Source organism: Camellia sinensis, chromosome 12 (assembly GCF_055761805.1).
Source record: "Camellia sinensis isolate YWXY chromosome 12, ASM5576180v1, whole genome shotgun sequence".
NCBI classification, from domain to species: Eukaryota; Viridiplantae; Streptophyta; class Magnoliopsida; order Ericales; family Theaceae; genus Camellia; species Camellia sinensis.
Genome location: NC_138972.1, coordinates 132903541 through 132925249, shown reverse-complemented (window position 1 = coordinate 132925249; position 21709 = coordinate 132903541). Strand labels below are relative to the sequence as shown.

At 38.9% G+C, this 21709-nt stretch overlaps 1 protein-coding gene across 1 annotated transcript; it reads left to right on the top strand.

The window, feature by feature from the left end:
- The first annotated feature begins 15228 nt into the window (after positions 1 to 15228).
- On the top strand, positions 15229 to 20047 carry LOC114275471 (Protein phosphatase 2C family protein). The gene is made up of 4 exons (XM_028217502.2): positions 15229 to 15971; positions 17133 to 17506; positions 18688 to 18924; positions 19585 to 20047. Exons 1-4 carry the CDS (start codon positions 15728 to 15730, stop codon positions 19858 to 19860), a joined length of 1131 nt encoding a protein of 376 aa, XP_028073303.1. The 5' UTR covers positions 15229 to 15727; the 3' UTR covers positions 19861 to 20047.
- The last annotated feature ends 1662 nt before the right edge of the window (positions 20048 to 21709 follow it).

The window sequence follows — 21709 nt, the reverse complement described above, 5'->3', positions numbered from 1 at the left end:
CAGAAGGGATGCTAGGGGAAGGCGAAATAACAGCCCCCATCGCTCTCGTTCACAAAGTCCTGACAGGCAAAGACGGAGGATTGACCCTCAAGCTCTGGAAGACCGCGTGAAAGAGCAAGATGAATTGATAAGAAAGATGGCGGCGGACATGGAGGCCTTGAAACGCCAGATGAAGAAAAAAGAAGTGGCGACAGGAGAGGGGTGCAAAAACAATACGCCCCATCGCCACTCAGAAAATCGTAGTAGGAATACTACACCCTCACAAGGAGAGAGTAGAAGCCTCAGGACAGGCGATACTCAGTCATGGTCTTCCAGAACTCGTCACTCCAGGTCTGAGAGGACGAAGTCTGAAAGATCATACACTGAAGGAAGCACATACTGGCCCTCTCATTCGCATCAAACTAGATCTAGACAGACGGAATTACCCAGATCATCCGACTTACGAACCGTGCTCGAAGAGAAAGCACGATGCAAGGAGGATGCTAGGGCGCGGGATCCGCGCAGAGTTTCTGCCTTACAGCGGTTGGCTCCTCGGACGCATGGAAGCGTCGAGGTTGGAATGCCAATACCGCGACCGGCCTACGAACCAACGGACAAAGCATTGGCAAGACTATAGACTTCGCCGTTTGTTCCAGCAATCGAAAATGCGCCCCTTCCATCAGGCTTCCTTCAACCGAAATTCACTACATATGAAGGGAAGACGGATCCCTACTCACACTTTCGCCACTTTCGCCAAGTCATGGCTGTATACAGGCGAAACGAGGCCTTAATGTGCATACTCTTCCTATCAAGTCTTGGCGACCTAGGCTTGACTTGGTTTGAGAAACTCCTAGAAGGCAGCATAGCCTCTTGGGCACAATTAGCAGAAGCCTTCGTGACAAGGTTCCGAACAAACACTAAAACCCCGGTGGAGATCGATCAGCTACTCTCCATCGACATGGGTGATAAAGAGACCCTAAGATCTTACAACAGTCGCTACTGGGAGACATTCAATCAGATTGGGGACTGCCCCACCAATCTCGCCATTGCACAATATAAAAGAGGCCTTCCAGTTGGGAACAGACTAAGGGACTCGATCACTATGACGCCACCCCTCACTATGGAGGCTCTGATGGAAAGAGTGCACCAGCACATCAGGGTAGAAGAGGATGGCGCACGTGCCAAAGCAAAATCTAGTGCGACTGCAGTGCCAGAAAAGAAAACCTCAGCAAAGGTCAATACAGTGGATCGTCAGAGCAAAAACGGACGTGGCAGACGAGATAACGGAGAAGACCCGGATAAAAGATGGTTGAGAATCCGTACTGCCATAACCACGGTGTTCAAGAAACCGATATATCGGATTCTTAGCGAAATAAGAGATGAGCCTTTCGTCAAGTGGCCAGCCAAGCTAGGAGAAGCCCAGAAGGACTATGACGAAAGATCGCGGTGCACCTTCCACAAAGAGAAGGGACACCGCACGGAGAATTGCACACCATTAAGACAACACCTGGAAGAGTTGGTGGCAGCAGGCCATTTAGACAAATACATAGAAGGAGGGGCGCAACCAGCCCCCCAAGATCACAACCCCAACGGAATGCCAATCGACCTCCCACCTCAAGGCATTATCAATGTGATACATGGAGTCTTTGAGCCTGAGCGTGTATGCGAGCTCAGGGGGTCAATTAAAAAGGCTGAGCACTTTAGAGAGGTGCTAAGTGCCCAACCTGCCATCAAGAAGGGAAAAACTGAGGCGACAAATGTTATATCTTTTTCGGATAAAGACTTGGATCGAATATACTGTCCTCACAATGATGCCCTAGTCGTCACTCTCTGAGTCAAGGATTTTGACGTCAAGCGGATTCTGATTGACCAGGGTAGTTCATGTGAGATCATGTACTACGACACATTTAAACAACTAAAGCTACAAGACAAAGACTTGGCGCCTGCAGTATCTCCCCTAATTGGATTCAACTCCATGCCATAGTGGCCTGTCGGCAAAATAATTCTTCCAGTCAGAGCAGGAAGTGTAACAAAACAAGTGGAGTTCTAGGTATTGAAGGTCCCCTCCACTTACAACATCATCTTGGGCAGAACATGGCTACACGCCATGCGTTCGGTGACGTCATCCTACCACCAGGTAATGCGGTTCCCCAACGACACCGGTATAATTGAAGAAGTATATGGAGATCAGATTATGTCAAAATAGTGTTTCACCACGGTAAATGGCAGCCGCGCTGCCAAAGGATACGTTCATTCGGTGGAGGAACCTGAAAGCAATGAACTATTCGCGGACGTCGGCAAAGAGGTTGATCAGAAAGCGGTGGAGGACTTGGTAGAGGTAAAAATAGATGAGAAGAACCCGGATAAGTTCTTCTTGTTTGGCTTGTCGTTGTCCAGCACTGAGAGAATAGAGGTCTTGAAATTCTTGACTTCTAACATCGAAGTGTTTGCCTGGACGCCCTACGACATGCCAGGCATTGATCCAAACTTCATCAGTCACCAACTCAATGTCCACCCATCCGCCAGACCAGTCATTCAACGCACGCGCAGATCGACACTCCACCACGCGAAAATAGTGGCGGAAGAAGTAGGCAACCTGCTGGAAGCAGGAGCAATTAGAGAAGTACACTACCCAAGATGGATCTCCAACACAGTCGTAGTGCCAAAGAAAAATGGCAAATGGTGAGTCTGCGTCGACTACAAAACAGTCAACAAGGCGTGCCCAAAAGACAGCTTTCCTTTACCTCGGATAGATCAACTAGTGGACCTAACGGCAGGGTACAATCGACTTAGCTTTCTAGATGCATACAGAGGCTATCACCAAATCGCCATGCATGAACTAGACCAGGAGGTCACATCTTTTACAACTCCAAGAAGATTATACTGTTACAAGGTCATGCCCTTTGGCCTGAAGAACGCAGGGGCAACATTCCAATGGATGGTCACCAAGATGTTTGAACCATTGTTAGGCAGAACAATGGAAGCTTACATCGACGACATGGTGGTCAAAAGCAAGGATGAGAATGACCATCTTAAGGACCTAGGTGAGATGTTCCAGATCCTGAAGAAACACAAGTTGCGCCTCAATGCGTCCAAGTGTGCATTCGGAGTAGGATCTGGCAAATTCCTGGGCTTCCTCGTGACCAACCGAGGTATAGAGGCAGACCCCTTTCAAATCAAGGCAATCTAAGATCTGGAGAGACCAAACTCAGTAAAAGAAGTGCAGCATCTCACCGGCATGGCAGCTACACTCAACCGGTTCATAAGTAGGTCATCAGACAGACTACGACCATTTTTTCATGCCTTAAAAACCAAGTTTGAGTGGGATGAAGAATGCGACCAAGCTCTGAAAAGCTTGAAGGAGTATATGTCTTCCCCACCACTGCTCGTTACCCCAGTACCTGGTGAAGAACTCTTCTTGTATCTGGCAGTCTCTCAGCACGCAGTTAGCGCAGTGTTGGTTCGTACACAAGAAATTCAACACTTGCCCATCTATTATGTCAGCAAGACATTGCTGGGAGCCGAAACAAGGTATTTGCCACTGGAAAAACTGGCATTAGCCTTGATGATGGCCTCCAGGGAATTGGCACACTACTTTCACGACCACACCATAGTCGTCGTCACAGCTTTCCCACTAAAAGCTTTGTTTGAGAGGGCAAACTTTTCTGGGCGAATTTTGAAGTGGGCAGTAGAGTTGGGATAATTCGACATCAAGTTCCAACCCAGGACCGCAATAAAAGCCCAATCTTTGGCAGACTTCGTCGCAGAGTTTACTCCTGGAAGTCATCATATCTGCCCAGTCGACCTAACTGACACAACCGAACTAGGGACGGAAGTTGACGCCGGAATAGCGCAACCCCTAGTAGAAGGTACTCAGTCAAACTCCAAGGCAGACCAGACTAAGGACAACAAGGAAGAAACGAACAAAGGCTCACCAACAGTACAATCAGATGACGAAAGGCAGACATCAAGCATGGACCTTGAAGAAAACACCATTCTTGACCCCACGACATCATCTGACCCCTCCACGTGCTGGAAATTGTTCATTGGAGAGATGTGGAAGCTCTTTGTGGATGGAGCATCCAACCAGCATGGTGCAGGACTTGGCATAGTCCTCATCTCCCCAGATGGCCTGGTTGTAGAGCAAGCAATCAACCTTGGCTTCCCAGCATCAAACAACGAAGCGGAGTATGAAACGCTTCTCGCGGGACTCAAATCAGCATGTTACATGAAGGCCACCGAACTAATGGTTTACAGCGACTCACAGCTGGTGGTAAATCAAATTTCTGGCGACTATGAAGCGAAGGATGATAGGATGGCCAAATACCAAGAGTTGGTCAGAACAGAGATCAAGAAATTTGAAGTAGTAAGGATAGAGCAAATCGGCAGGGAGGAAAACAGCAGAGCAGACGAACTAGCAGGTTTCGCTTCCATGGCAGATACCTCCATACCCCATCCACTACTGATCGACTACCTACCTAGACCAAGCATAGAAGACCCCGAAGCGGAAGAAGTATGTTGCACAGAACTAGGCCCCTCTTGGATGGATCCCATCATCCTGTTCTTAAAAGACGGCATCCTACCAGAAGAGAAAAAAGAAGCCAACAGAATAAGAGCGAAATCACAGCGATTTTGGCTCTCCCCATCCTTAGCATTATACAAGAAGTCATTCTCAAGACCCTACCTAAAGTACGTACATCCCAGCAAAGTAGAAGCTTTCTTGTACGAGATACATGAAGGGGTGTGCAGAAGCCATCAAGGTGGAAGATCGCTAACTTACAGGGCCATTTCACAAGGTTACTGGTGGCCATACATGCAGGCAGACTCAGAGAAATATGTAAAGAAGTGTGAGAAATGCCAAAAATTCGCACACCAAATTCATCAACCAGCAAGAGAACTCCTACCATTGACCAGCCCATGGCCTTTCGCAATGTAGGGCTTGGACATAGTAGGACCGCTTCCAACTGCACCCGACAACAGGAAGTTCTTTATCGCAGCAACAGACTACTTCACAAAGTGGGTGGAAGCAGAGGCATTGGCATCCATCAAAGAAAAAGATGTGAAGAAGTTCGTTTGGCAGAATATCATCACTCGGTTTGGCATACCAAAAGCCCTAATCTCAGACAATGGCACTCAGTTCGATGGCAGAATCTTCAGAAGCTTTTGTGAAGAATACAAGATAGAGTTCTACAATTCTACACCGGCATATCCTCAAGCAAATGGCCAAGCAGAAGCATCAAATAAAGTCGTCTTGGATGGACTTAAGAAAAGACTAGAGAAGGCAAAAGGCAAGTGGGCAGACGAACTTCCTCATGTTTTATGGGCTTACCGCACCACACCTCGACGATCAACAGGAGAGACACCATTCTCCTTAGCCTATGGAATAGAAGCAGTAATCCCACTGGAAGTTGGCCTCCCCACAATCCGAAGCTAAAATTTTGATCCAGACTTAAATGAAGAAGCCATAGCGTTGGAACTCGACTTTGCGGAAGAAAGAAGAGAAAGGGCATTGGCTCACATTGCTTCATACCAACGAGAGTTAATTAGAAAATACAACAAAAAGGTGCATCCAAGACAATTCAAGATCGGCGATTGGGTACTGCGCAAAGTAATGGGAAACACCTTGGTACCAGGAGATGGCAAGTTGGGGCCAAACTGGGAAGGTCTTTACAAAGTGGTTGGGTTAGCAGGCAAAGGGGCATACCACCTAGAAGACAAGGACGGCAAAGCAATCCCTAGGCCATGGAACACGGCCAATCTCAAGTTGTTTTATTTTTAGCTTTTTTTCTTTCAAACATGTAATTTCTTCTTTTTTCTCAATAAAACAACCAATTCTTTTTCAGCATGCGTTGTTCTTTGTAAAAGTTAGTTTTAGTGAAGATAGGAATATTGCAAACCTTTTGTTCTAAGTTAGCTGGAAAAAACTAACTTAGAGGTTGGCTGGAATAAACCAACACCCTTTCTAAGCCCAGGATAAGGATCCAGGCTGCAGGATGTTTAGTCGGAATAGCCAAACAATATTTTAAGTTAGCTGGAAAAAACTAACTTAGAGGTTGGCTGGAATAAACCAACACCCTTCTTAAGCCCAAGATAAGGATCCAGGCTGCAGGACGTTTGGTCGGAATAACCAAACAGTGTTCTAAGTTAGCTGGAAAAAACTAACTTAGAAGTTGGCTGGAATAAACCAACTCTTAGTACTCTTCAGCCGAAGTATGAGTATGGCTGAAGAAGTGGTTGGCTGGAATAAACCAACTCTTAATACTCTTCAGCCAAAGTATGAGTATGGCTGAAGAGTGGTTGGCTGGAATAAACCAACCCTTGGTACTCTTCAGCCGAAGTATGGGTATGGCTGAAGAGTGGTTGGCTGGATTAAACCAACTCTTTGTACTCTTCAGCCGAAGTATGGGTATGGCTGAACAATGGTTGGCTGGAATAAACCAACCCTTGGTACTCTTCAGCCGAAGTATGGGTATGGCTGAAGAGTGGTTGGCTGGATTAAACCAACTCTTTGTACTCTTCAGCCGAAGTATGGGTATGGCTGAAGAATGGTTGGCTACAAACAAACTCACTGTACTCCTCAGCCGAAGTAATTATGTCGGCTAAGGAGTGGTCAGCTGGAGTAAACCAACTCTGAATACTCCTCAACCGAAGTACCTATATCGGCTAAGGAGTGGTTGGCTGATAAGCATAGTTAGTTTAACCATTAAAACCGGAATGGCAGTTGGAACAATAGAAGACATTACAAGTGCAAGCACACATCAAAACCGGAATAAGAGCCAAACAAAATTTTCATTCATTAAAAAGCAAGTACAGAGGGGCATAGCCCGGTTACAAAGAAAAGGTAACATCAAAGAGAAAAAAAATCAAGAAAAAAGATCTTCAATTTCGGTGTCAAAAGCAGCATCAGCATCAACATGAAGACCGGTTTCAGGCGGAAGGACGTTTTCAGTCGCAAGAGTGGTTTCGGTCGGAACCACGGTTTCACCTGGTGGTTCAATAGTTAGATCTTCCACCATGGGCTCCGACCCAACTGCCTAATCTATATGCACAATCGGAGTATCTTCAGGGGCAGAGTCTTCATCAGAGTCTGAGCTCTCAAGAAACTGCTGTTGCATGACATTTGCATATTCCATGAGGGAGTTCGGTATAAAGTAGGCTGTAGGGTTGAAAACCTCGGTCTGCGGATCATGACCGAGCTTCTCAACGGCTCCCCTCCAGCCGCACTTAAAGAACAGCTCCTTGGCGGCCTCACACTGTTTGACATATATATCTTCTGCCTTCTTGAAACCTCTCTTTTCGGCCTCTTTTGCGCTCTCCTTCGCCTGGGATATTTCGGCATCCTTTTTCCTCTCAAGCTTTACCAGCTCACGCAGGTACTTGTCCTTCAGAGCAATGGCAGCCTTCTGCTTTTCGGCTTCGGCAGAACTAACCAGTCCGGTCAGTCTGCCGATCTCACCTTGTAACTCGGCCATTTGCTTTCTGGCCTCCTCTAGCTCGGTTGCTTTTGCTTCAGCTTCTGCCACGGCTTGCCTTGTTACTTTCCTAAGCTCCAGCACTTTCCGATGAGTGATTTGGTTTTTCTGAATGTTCTGACAAAGCAAAGATTTCCCTTTAGCCGAAGTAAAAGTTAAAAAAAAAAAAAAAAGAATAGACAGAGAGGCGACCGAGGTCACTTACCAGAATCATGGATTTTGTCGTTGACCGGATGGCCTTTAGTTCGGTGTTCAGTTGTTTTTGGTGGTGCTCCATGTCTTTGGGGAGGCACACACCCTTGGCCAGATTGAAGGCCAACTGATAGTCTTTTTCAGCAACAATCGAGTCCGAGGCTTGGATGTCTCGGTTGTTGAAAGTAAGTTTCGGTGCCCAGCAACCGGGCATTCGGTGAGAGGGCTCCGGTTGGGGGCTTGGTGGTAAGCTCGGTGGAAGAGCGGGTTCTTCTTCATCAACCAAAGTTTGTTCGGTTTCGGCAGTCCGAGCTCGCTTGGTTCGGCGGGAAGAGGATGGCTATTGAGAGGGGAGGGCCACAACAGCGGGCTGCGATTGGCTGGGTGGCGTTACTTTGGGCCTGGTTGTCTCGGTTAAAAGGGCCCTGACTCTATTCTTTTTTGCCATATCTTCTTCAGCTGTAAGTGGGACTAGCCTAATCTCGGGCAAGGATGGGTCTGGTTCAGGGGCGTCTTCAAGAAGGAAGTCAGTTACTCTGGCTTTCCGGCGACCGCTGTATCGGTAGGTCGGCTCGAATTGCAGCAATTTGGCCCAGCTACATTCTGGATATCGTAGTGCGGCTCGCAAAGTCGCAATGTTTGGATAACTGTATAAGGAATGAAGGTGGGCAGAATCTGCGAAAGAAGAACTGTTAGTTCGGTTGATACACTAACAAACCGAAATAAAAAATGCAAGGAAGAAGACCGAAGTCAAATTACCGGGCTCTCATTTTTTCCAATTTATAGGTCGGCCAGGAATTTGGGCTTGAAAATCCTCAAAGTTCCCAGAGACCCAGAAAAAATCATCGTCATTTACGTCTTTGTCCGGTGTATATTTAATTATCTTCTCTCGGCGGCGACGTATTCTAAGGTAGTAAACCCACCCATCCTCTTTTGAGCCAATGGAATATTGATGGAAGATTTCGGCCAGGCCAAGGTTTAGTCCGCCTTGACGGTTCAGTTCGGCTATTCCTATAATGATGCGGTAGGAGTTAGTAGATAGTTGGGTTGGGCATAGTCTGGTTTGCCTAAGGAACTCGCAAATCAATGGCTGGACAGGAAACCGTAGTCCGGTTTCTATAATGGATAAAAGGGTGAAGGGGACGAAGCCTTCATTGTCCCAGGGAATGACGTCTTTTTCGGGCAAGACCAGATGGACGTCATCAGGTATTTGTTAGTCTTTCCTGAATTCGGCTAGGCCGCCCGGAGTATTTACTAGGTATCTATACTTCCCCATCTATCGTATAATTTAAGAATAAGTTATTTCGGTGCAAATATTGTGCTCAGTAGCTCGGTTGAGCGCACGCAGGAGTGCCTGGGTAACCTAAGTCTGCAAAGTAGAAAACACAGGGGTTAAGCACAGATCATTGGACCGTGCTACAAATTAAAAGCGAGATAAAAAAGTCCTACTTCGGCTTTATGGACGGGTTCTATCTCGGTTCAGCAAAACACTTGGTAGCTCGGTTTGAGCAAGGTTCTTATTAGCCAAATCTTGGCAGGCATCTCGGCATACTGGCTTTGGAAACAATTTTGTTAGACCGGTTCATCGTCTAGGGGCAGCTTTCTGAGTTCAGTCTAAAAAAACTAAGAAAGCTTGTTCAGCCCCAAAGGCCTAAATCGGTTGAACTAGGAGTTTTGTTATTTCGGTTGAGCCTCTAGGGGCAGCTTTCTGAGTTTGGTTTAGAAACTAGGAAAGCTGGCTTAGCCCCAAAAGCTTAGCTCGGTTGAAGACCGAGGTTCCTTATTTATTAAAGTCAAACTTCGTTCGGTGGGATTATCTCGGCTAGAGCTATTCAGGAGTTTATAACCTACTGAAACTACTGATTTCTGGAGTTCTAGTTCGGTTATTATCTGAAGTGATCTACCTATATAGGACAAACAGTATCCTAGTTCGGTTGCTACTTGATTTTGGATTCAAGACTAATTTTCTACAAAATTGGTCTTACGCGCATAAGTTCTGCTAATGCTTTTTCAAGGAAATATAGAAATGAAGCAGAAATCGAAGAACACGTTTTGCAAAAATACAGTAAACCAAATGCATGGAACAAATACGAAAGCAAAAACATGGAGGGAAAGAAGATTTGCTTACCAGATTGAAGAAAAGGGGATTGGGGATGAAAACAGTAGCAGCAAAAGAGGAACACGAACTCAGGATTAGAAGAGCAAAGGCACGAAGAAAGGAAAATGGTGAAATGTGTGGGTGAATGATTCAAGGCTGGAGGAATTGTTTTGTGAAAAGGGAGAGAGAAAAAACGGGAAACTGTTCAAAATTTTCGTAGTACGAAGGCGGCGTGACAGCTGCCCACAGCCTATCAGAGCCTGCCACGTGTCATTGGAAAGTGAAGCGTTACAGTCACAGTGATTGAAGAGACGTTTTGACCGGACAATCGGAACTCGGAGTAAATTAAGCTCGGCTGGAGAGGTTAATGGGATTTTTTAGCTCGGCTGGGGAGGCTTAAAAACGTTAGCTCGGCTGGTCACCAGGTAATCCTAATCATGCTGTGCAGAATGGAATTAAGGGGCAATTGAGAGGGTAATTTTTGGTAAAAATTGGGCCGAGCTATGAGATGGACTTTATGGCCCAAAGTATGACGGACTGGGTAAAAAGGGCCGAGAAGTTACTCCGGCCCGAGAGAGATAAATTACTTCGGTCAAAAGAGATGAAGTTATTTCGACTCAGGAATTGTAAAGCTACTTCGGTTTGGACAACTTGGAGTTAGTCCGGTCTCCGAGTTAGTCCGGTCATGGCGTATTCTGGATAGATCGGTCAAGACCTTGCTACTCGGTAGCTCGGTTCCAACATATCATGGTTCATACATGGGAGAACCGAGATAAGGAGTAAAAGGAAGGGCCGAACTAAGGATAGTTCGGCCTACCTTGTGGCTCAGCTTAGCCAGTTTACTTCGGGCAAATGGTAGTTCAGCCATGGTGAAAACCATCCTACTTGGTTTAAGTAGTGGCGGGTGTAAAACGATAAGCATTATCCTTTAGGAGTATGAATCCTAGGAGGACTCTGCATGGAGAAATAAAAGTCCTATTAGGATTGGGCCACTCAAAACCTATATAAAAGCTCACAATCATCACCTTGGAGGAGGTAACATAACACAACATACAATTTTGCTTCCTGAATACATTGAGCTTTGTCTATTTGTCAAGTTTTCTGACTTAGGCATCAGAGAGGTTTCCGGCACACACCCGCCGGCTAGCTCACGTTTGTGTTTTCAGGTGACAAAGCGACGTCGTACGGAGGAGCGTGGACTTAGTCAACAGGATTATACGAGGAGAATTATTTCTTCCCCGTACATATACCTTTTTGAGGTTGCACATTGTAACATCTCCCAAAATCATGACCTTAGTTAGGAATTATTTGAAATGATCTAAATAGATTTATTTTTTAACTTTTTATGAAAATATATAAAAAATAATTAAAAATAATATAACTTAAATAAATATACTTATTGAAAAGATGCCAAACCAACTGCCACATGTCCGGACTTTTTCCAATTACTTTATTCTAACTTTTTTATCGGTTTGTGAATCAATAAAAAAAAAAAAAAAAAAAAAGGGGTAAATTACACTGACACTTCCCGAAATTTATATTTATTAGTACAATTTTTTCCTTTATCTTTTGAAAATTATATCTCTTCTTGAGTTTTAAAGTTTCATTACAGATTCTCTCTTCAGCAATTTATTTTTTTTAAATAACAATTGTGCTTTCATTGGGTAAATTACATTGACACCTCTCACATTTTAGAAATTACAATGTCCTCCCTAAGGTTTAAAGTAGCATTATCAATTGCCCACTCGGTTAATATTAGTTAGAAAAAAAAAATTATTGAAAAAAAAATTAATTGAGAAAAAAATTATTTGAAAAAAAAATTTTGAATATTTTTTTATTAGTAATGTTTTTAAATTTCTGTTTAAAAACTAACGTAAGCTTATTTTTTGAATTTACGCTTTTTCCTTAAATTTACAAACTAAGACAACAATTTATAAATCAAAAAAAAAATTATCAAATAAGGTTTTATGACAGTTTTTTAAATTTTTGTAAATATAATTGAAAACTGAAAATGAAATGGTTACCAAACAGGCTTGATGGTAAAAATGTCATAAAATTAACAAATAATTAAATTAGTTACCAACGTAAAAAATTGACTTATTAAAAGATTCTTAGGCTATGTATGATTTGATTTTTAGAATTTTTTTTTTAAAAAATTAAAAATTAATTTGGTTAAGAAATAAAAAATAAAAAATAATTATCATTTTTATATAATTTTTATCTTTCAAGTGGTTATAAATAATTTTTTACAAATTAAATTGAAACAGCTATACATGTGTATATAACCTGCCCAAAAGTTAAAATGATAATTATTTTGGGCAGGTTATATACATATGTATAGCTGTTTCAATTTAATTTGTAAAAAATTATTTATAACCACTTGAAAGATAAAAATTATATAAAAATGATAATTATTTTTTATTTTTTATTTCTTAACCAAATTAATTTTTAATTTAAAAAAAAAATTCTAAAAATCGAACCATACATAACCTAAGAATCTTTTGAAAAGTCATTTCTTACGTTGGTAGCTTATTTAATTATTTGTTAATTTTACGATATTTTTACCATCAGGCCTGTTTGGTAACCATTTCGTTTTCAGTTTTCAATTTATATTTACAAAAATTTAAAAAGCTGTCATAAAAACTTGTTTGATATTTTTTTTAGTTTATAAATATAAATTCAAAAAATAAGCTTACGTTGGTTTTTAAATAGAAATTTAAAAACTTTACTAACAAAAAATTTTTTCAATTAATTTTTTTTCTAATGAATTTTTTTTCTAACTAATACTAACTGAGGAGGAATTAGTAATGCTACTTTAAACTTTAGGAAATGGATTGTAATTTTTAAAATATGAGTGGTGTCAATATAATTTACCCAACGAGGACAAAATTGGTATTTAAAAAAATTAAATTGCTAAAGGAAGAACCTATAATGAAATTTTAAACTTCAGGGGAGAGATGTAATTTTTAAAAGATGAGAAAAAAACTATAATAAATATAGACCTTAAGGGGTGTCTGTGTAATTTATAAAAAAAAAAAAAAAAACACGTAGTTTTCACATTGTCATAGTCAATAATGCATTGTGTCAACAAAAACAATTCAAATTGATGGAAGACTTACTTCAAATGACTTTGACTAAAGCTTGGTTTGGCAGGATAAAAAAAAAAAATTAAAAAGTCAAAAAGTCATTATTATATTTAAATTATATCATCTTATTTCAGTCACATCACCTCTCTATCATATTACTTCAAACTCAATTTATACCCAACTCATATTTTATAAAATGTCAAAATGTACACTTATTTTGTTTTTTTCCAAACAACTCCTAAGGCCAAGTTTGGCTAACCTAAAAAAGTGCACTTATTTCATCTTTTTATCTTTTTTAGGTCACATCAATCAATATCTCCTCTTTACTTTTTCTACACATAATACAAAAAAAATTCAAAAAGTGAACAATGTACAAATAAAAATGATTGAAAATCCTAATAAAAGAGTTTTAATGAAGGTAAATCCCATTATGATGTGATATTTTGATTTTTTTGATTTCTTGCTATATTATTAAAATTTAATTAAAGTTCTAAAATTAAGAACTGTATCCCTGCACACGTATTATTTCCGTCTACATTGTCCTGTGCATTTTTATTTACCTAATTTCTTTTTACAAAATTCATTTTACCTCGTACTTTTCCATATACAATTACACCCATCTTATTTATAAATAACTACATAATTTCTTTGAAATTTATAGATAGAAATACATTAAATATTCTATCAAATTTAACAATTAAGTGTAAAACAGTTGCCAAATATAAAGGACTTATATGTTCATTTTCAAATTTTTACACATTCATTAATTTTATTGTGAGACCTTTGTGGCTCGCGTCCGGATCCTCTAGAGTGATCCGGTGAAGTGATCCTCTAGAGTGATCCTTCGTAGAGCGACACGTGTCCCATTAACGGAATCAAAGGCTGAGATGATGCTAGACAAAACGACGTCGTTTTGGTACCAAAAAAAAAAAAAAAAAATCTGAATTTGCAGATTTGCAGATCGAGGGAGGGGATGAGGAAGAAGAAGCCATTGATGGGGTCTTCAAGGTTTCTTGGGAAGTGACAGCATGAGAGAAAGAACACAGTTATATATAGATTTGCACGGATGAAATTGTTGGAAACTCATTACAGAGGCGTCCGGATCCTCACAAAACGAAACCATCCAGGAGGAGAGAGAAGAGCTTATGGTTTCACCCACTGGTGGAATCCCAACTTCCAGAATAGTCCATTTTCTCAAACCCACAGTAAATTCCATTAGAGTTGTTCCTTCTCTTTCTTTATCCTCCAAACCCACCATTTCTGATTTCAAGAAAACCCAGTTCCTGGATCGGCGATACCCACCTGAAAAATAGAAGACGTGGGTGGATCGCTTGCTTCCTCTGCACCACCATACATGGAAGAAAGCAGGTATATATGAAGCAATCTTGGGTTCTACTTACAACACCCACTTTCTTCTTCCTCAAATCCACGTTCTTCTTTCTCATCCTCTCTCTCGATCTGCAAATCTGCAAATTCAGATTTTTTTTTTTTTTGGTACCAAAACGACGTCGTTTTGTCTAGCATCATCTCAGCCTTTGATTCCGTTAATGGGACACGTGTCGCTCTACGAAGGATCACTCTAGAGGATCACTTCACCGGATCACTCTAGAGGATCCGGACGCTTGTGGCTCACTACAAGACCCTTTTTATTAATTATTTTTATTTATTTTTTAGACATATATGTGTAGATCACTCGTAAAAATATTAAATTGATCTGGTAATTGTAGTCATGCAATTTCTTCACATTTTTTCTCCAAAAAAATTCAACTATTTATTTTCAAAACCACACTTCCTGTTCATTTTTTGAAGATAAATAATAAAATTATCACGCAACTTCCCCTCCCCCCTCCTCCCACCCCAAAAGAGATCCATTACACACAAAAAAAAAAGTAAAAAACATTAAACATTGTAATTCACGATTTTGAATATAATTACAAAAAGTTATTTTTATACACAAACTTTATTTTATATTATGAAAAAGCAAAAAAAAAAAGAAAAAAAGAGAGTAAATGAGATCAATTTATAGTAAACCTTAGAGTGAGTCCAGTCCAACAACAGAGGGTTTGGGAGATAAGCATGGACTCTATAAAAGATAAAGAAGGAGGGTTCTCTCCGGTGAAGGATGTTGTTGGGACTCTGGCATATTATGGAGCCTGTAACAATGTATAGGTCTCGTAAAGTATTTTATTCTTATAAAAAAAATTACATGGATCGAATATTAATAGATATTTAATTAGATCTTATTTGTATTAATAATTTATTTTAAAAATTATACTTACTGTTAATACAAATGTAATCTGATAGAATAACTATTGATATCTAATCAATATAATTTTTTATAAAAATAAAATATTTGACAAATTTTACCAATTAAATAATTCAAATTATTGGTGTAGGCTCCGTAATCAACCCATGAAAGCCTAACAACATTCTATGGGTCAATTTAGACAGGAGAGAAGCGTCCCAGGAGAAAAGAAATGAAAGTTATTGAAGTCTAATTTTGCAATCTTGTTAAGAGTGAGAACTTAAAGCAGTATATTAAGAAATTACAGGGATCGCATAGGCAATTTTCCCTGAAAAATAGGGCAGCAAGTTTGAAAGAAAACCCCTATCGCTCTCTATCTGTTCATTCACGCGTAGAGGTGGTGGTGGTGGTGGTGTCACCGTGTCAGTCGTCTTCCCCTCTTTAAACTTTACGCGGCTTGACCCCGCGTCTTCCTCCGTAACTCCGTTGTCTCGCTCTCCTCATCTTTAACTTACTCTCTCTCCTCAATATATATACCCATTTTCATCTCTCTCGTGACCTTTTAAACCAAACATCGTCTATTACCTGTACATACACACACAACCACCCCCAACAATCCCCCCACAGATTGAGACTGAGATTTGGAGAGAGAAATATGTTGAGATCGTGTTGCAGATGCTTGGGGCGACGCACCGGTGATGGATTATTGTGGCATATGGACTTGAAGCCTCACGCCTCCGGCGACTTCTCGATCGCCGTTGTTCAGGCCAATTCTAGCCTCGAAGATCAGAGTCAAGTTTTTACCTCTCCCTCCGCTACCTACATCGGCGTCTATGATGGCCATGGCGGCCCTGAAGCTTCTCGATTCGTTAACAGACACCTCTTCCCTTTCCTCCACAGTAATCTACCTCCCTCTCTCTCTCTCTCTCTCTCTCTACCGCCGTATTTGATTTGATCGGAATCGTAACTATCTCTGAATTGTTTGTTTTCAGTTATATTTACTTTTTTATTGATGTTTCGTTATTAAAAAATTGTCTGATTCAAGTGTTTGGTAATCGATATAATTCTGATAATTCTCTTTCTAGAATGTTTGTTGCTAGTTGAAATTTTCAATTAGTACAAGCATTTGCTTTTTAATTATGTAAAAAATTTGTATGGTAGCAACGAAGTAATCAGTATTTAATTTGATGTTGTATTCTTGTATTTTTTTAGATAGTAATTCTTTTGAATCAGAACTATCTGATTCAATTGTATGATCTGCTCATGCTATGTAAAGTGTTTGGTTGGAAGTATGTATTCGATTCTCATAATTCTCTCTAGAAATGTTTGTTGCAAGTTGTGGATTTTATTGTATTTGATTTGTGTTGGAGCAACGGAGTAATTAATGTATTTCATTTTGATCTTTCTCTATTTATTATTTTCTTTAAATTCACTTTGTCTGAACTACTTTTGATGTTTCGCTATCTAAAATATCTGATTCGATTGGATGATCTACTCATTCTCTCTGCTGTGATTGTTTGGTAATCTATTTAATTCTGATAATTCTCTCTTTAGAATGACTTTGCAAGTTGCAAATTTCAATTACAACAATGGTACACACTCCCAAAAAACACAACTCCACAACCCCACTAACCTGTGATTATTCCAGGAAGTAAAGAAAAACTAAAAACAAAAATATATGATTGGTCCATATCATTTTGGGGTCATGGGTTCCCAACTTTGGGGTCCCAAGCGTTTTTGTTTCAATTATTGTGAACGTTTGCTTTTTGACCATGTCATTGGAGTAACAGAGTAATTCTTGTACTTGGTTTTGATCTTTCTGTTTTTCTAGATAGTAATTCTTTGAATTGTATTTTTCAGTTCTATTTACTTTTTGATGTTTTGCTATCTAGAATATCTGATTTGAAGTCAATTTAATTCTGATAATTCTCCCTCTAGGATGTTCATTCCAAGTTGCAGATTTCAATTAGTCCAAAGGTTTGCCTTTTAATTATGTATGTTGTGTTGGTGCAACAGAGTAATTGGGGATCTCTCTCATTGTTGTTTTAAATTTGTTGCAGAATTTGCTACGGAGCAAGGGGGATTATCAGCGAATGTAATAAAGAAGGCATTTAATGCAACGGAGGAGGAGTTTCTGCATTTGGTGAAGCGATCGTTGCCAGTTCAGCCACAAATTGCTTCAGTTGGGTCATGTTGTCTTGTTGGTGCAATTTCAAATGATGTGTTATATGTCGCCAATCTTGGAGACTCAAGGGCAGTTCTTGGTCGGAAAGTTTCCGAGGGACAAAAGAGTAAAGTGGTGGCTGAACGTTTGTCTAAGGATCACAATGTTGCATGCGAGGAGGTGAGGAAGGAGGTCGAGGCACTTCATCCTGATGATTCAGCTATTGTAGTCCCTTGCCGTGGTGTTTGGAGAATTAAAGGGATAATTCAGGTACTTAGGGCTGCTTGCTCTGCTTTGTATGCTTTGTTTTTGGTGATTGATTTTGTTTTACTTAAAATTTGTTAGTTACTTAAAGAATAACTTTATTGAATCATATCACAAGCAGAAGTACAGCGTGCATGTGCTTACATCTGCTCTTATGTCTAAGGATTTCACACTTTCTATCTGTGTTGAGCAAGGACCTCGTTATATTTAACTACCAGATGCCCAATTCGTCACTATTAAGGGAATCTTAGGATTTTATGAAATGTTTTATAAAGTGTTGGAGACAATAAATTATTAAATGAGGGCATATGTGGTGAGCAGTTGGAAGTTGACAATTAGATTTCCCCGTATTGTACTATTTGCCTCTTGTTTATCCTATCCTCTTCACCTTGAACAAATTTATTACTAATCTGTGAAAAGTAAATCTTTCCATGGCAAATTATGGTTAATAAATGACTGAAAACCATCAAACCTTTACCGTCAGCCTTTCCCTCAAAGTCAAGTTGGAGCACAAATTGTTGCATTGAACAGCATCACATACATTTATTGAGGAAGGTGGAAAACATAGTTTACTGTATATTTTGTCTTATTTTATTTTTTTATGTTAGATGAACTTAAAGACTACCAGTTTCTCTATTATATATAATTCGCTCGTAGCCTTGATCTTTATTTGCTTCGCCAAAAAAAGTGTCTTGCGTCTCGGCACCATTTATTTCATATCTTGATATGCTATTTGCTTTTATCTTTATCTTTTTCTTTTGGCTTTAGTGGAAGGAATGTCTTTCCTCATAAACTGAGATAAAAAAAAAAATGTTCTAGAGGGGGCTATAGCTTGCCTACTCTTCAAGGAATCACATGCCTCTTGGTCCACGTCTCAAGCAACTTAAGGTCAAAAGTTGTCTTTTATGCATGAGACGTACATGTAGATCTCACAAAGCATGTGACTTTAGTGACATATTTATTCCTCTTCCTTTATATCCTGGCCACTCACAAGAAATTATGGCTGTAAATTCACATGATGCTCATGTAACTTCTAATATTCTGTTGAGGCTTTTATAATATTCTGTTGGGATGAATGCATTTCTTTCATTTGGTGTACTTTTCTTTCCCTCGTATTTTAGCTTATCCTTAATGAGCCTAAATGCATGTGATGGAATATGATAATTTTAGCACTATGTCCTTTTTAGGTGTCAAGATCAATTGGCGATGTTTATTTGAAGAAACCCGAGTTAAACAGAGATCCACTTTTCCAGCAATTTGGAAACCCTGTTCCATTGAGGCGACCTGTACTGACTGCAGAACCTTCTATCCTTAGTAGAAAGCTCAGGCCTGAAGACTCATTCTTGATATTTGCTTCTGATGGCCTATGGGAACATCTGAGTGATGACACAGCTGTTGAGATTGTATTCAAAAATCCTAGAGCCGTAAGTGCCCATCTCTAATGATTTTGGTATTTCTATTTTACTATAATTTTCCATTGCTGTTTTTTCCATTTATTATACTTGATCCATTTGAGAATGAAATGTTTGTTTTTCAATGTCAATTGAGTCTAATTAACTCTCTGTAAAATGAACATTAGCAAGTTGATGAATAGAAAATAGGATTGTCACTTGACCTTGTTATGATTTATGTATGTCTCAAGAATTTCAGAAAGTAATTAAATATGGAAAGAAAATCAAACATAACTACATTAAGCTTTTTTAAAATTTTAATTCATGCAACACTTTGTCCTCTTTTCATCAGTAATTCCTTGATCATATGGATGAAAACAAATGTTGCCATTTTTTACACTGAAATGAAATATGTATTTTACCCTTGTTCATTGTTTTGTCTACACTGAATCTGCATTAGTGCGCCTCACCGAAAAGGTGGTCAGTGTAATTATTCTAAACTTCTGATGCTTATTGTATTTTTTTAATCTCACAAGTGGTCAATGTAATTTACTCAAAAAAAAAAAAATTGTGGCAATTGTTGAAATAGCATATTGAATTTGTTTGCATCAGTCTAAAAGATGCTGAGGTGCTGTTTGATAACTTATGGCAATATGGATGATATATTTCGATTGGTTGGTGAAATATTTGCAGGGAATAGCCAAGAGGTTGGTTGGAGCTGCCCTTCAGGAGGCTGCAAAGAAAAGGGAGATGAGATACAATGACATAAAGAAAATCGAAAAGGGGATTCGGCGACATTTCCACGATGATATCACTGTGATCGTCATATATCTCGACCATCAAAAAGGCTCAGTTACTGGTAGATTTAAACACAATGCGGTTGGCTACACAACTGCCCCGGTTGACATTTTCTCTAAGGTGAATGAAGCCATGGAGGAACAACTACACCACACAAGAAAACCCAACTAAGATCTAACTGAAAGAACTATAGATTAATAACATTACAAATATATGATTTAACTTAGATGATAAATACATGTAAATCTGTTTTTCCTTAAATGAATGGGAATTTGGGGGAAAAAGACAGAACTCTAACCACAGATTTTTTTGTTCTTTGCTTAATAATTTTGACTTGGTGCGAATAGTGATTGCAAAATTGTTCTTTTAGTTGAGATTTTGCCTGTTTTCATGTGTTCAGGTTTTTTTCTTATTTTTTTAAATTTTGTTTTTTTGCAGTTTTGTAACATTTTATTTTTGGTCTTCTATTAAAAATGTTCAAATTTACACTCTTAAATTCTACTAGACTGCAAGGTACTTGAAAAGTAAAAAATAAATAAAATATTTAAATTTCAACTTTTTATTTTTAGTTAATGATTTTTAATTATTTTTTTTAGATCTAACCTCAATAATAAAAATTTTGACTACAAAATTTTTGAAAGTGTACTTTGAAGTTTGAAGCAACAAAAAATGAGTTGTTAGAATGGTATAGGCGGGGTTTGGTTTAATTTTAAAATTATGATTTGATTATGGAGTTGTGTTTTGAGTTTTGTATTTTTGAATCGTGATTTAAAAAGAAAAATTTTATGTGATTATGGGTTTTAAAAATAATTTTTGAATAATTTGTAATTTTTTTAATTTTATTTTTGAATGATTGATGTATAAAATGTGAAAGGAGAGAAGAGAGGAAAAAAATGATTGATTAATTAATAATAATAAATAAATAAATTTTAAAAATAATTTTAAATTATATTTTAAAAATATATTTGATTAACGTATTATATTTGTATTCTGATAAAAAATAAAGTTAAGTTTTAAAAAATAAATCAAAAATTACTTTCTAAGATATTTGTGTGTGGCCGTAGAATTGAATAGAGGTTAAGAAGTCAATATAAACGGCGCTTATTTCCTGCGACTTGTTAGAATGGTGACCAATCTCTGTTCAAAAATAAAAATCTCTTTAAATTATAGGTAAGATATTGAGCCTGTGTTTTGGCAAGTTAGTTTGCAGGTTTTTTTGGCTATTTTAGTTACAAAAAAACAAAATAGGCTATTTTAGCCATAACAAACAAAACATCACATCCAACCCATAATTATTACATTCTTCTCTCACAAAAAAAACTCAAAAAAGCTAAAAAAACCCTTCTCAAACTAAGCTTTTAAGCCCAGGTTAAAATAGTCAAAAAAGCCAAAAAGTTAAAAAGCCAACCCACTTCCCAAACGGAGGCTGAGTGAGGATGAGAGTTGTCAAATATATGTGGGCAGTACAGACGGTGAAGTCAATTTAGGCAGAGGACTGAGATTATTGCCGTAGAATAAACACAATTTGAATCAGTCCGAATGGGACCCCGGTTGTTCATGACACGGCTAATGGAATAATATTGCCTCGTTCGAAAATTTGATTATTTTTATTAGTTTTTAGTTATTTAATTACTTTAATTTGACTAAAAAATCATGCTTGGGATAATAATAGTTAGGGGATTTTTTTTTAAAGGTTTTAGTATTAAGATTTTATAGTATAAAAGATATTTAATATATTTTAATAATGTCTAAGGTCCCTTAAGTTGATCTAGAGAAAATTGGTCTAGAGAAATTCTTTCTCTAGACTTTCCAGAGAAATTTTAATTTATCTGACCTTTCCTAAACTTCTTATTGTAAATTTCTCTGCCCCCCTTCTCCAAATTTCTCTATCTTCCATATACTTCACACTCTTCCAAAGAAATTTCTCTGTCTTTCCACAAAATTACATTTCCAAAGAAATTTTAAATTTCTCTATCTTCTCTGTCTTTCCTTGACTCAACACTCCAGAGAAATTTGAAAA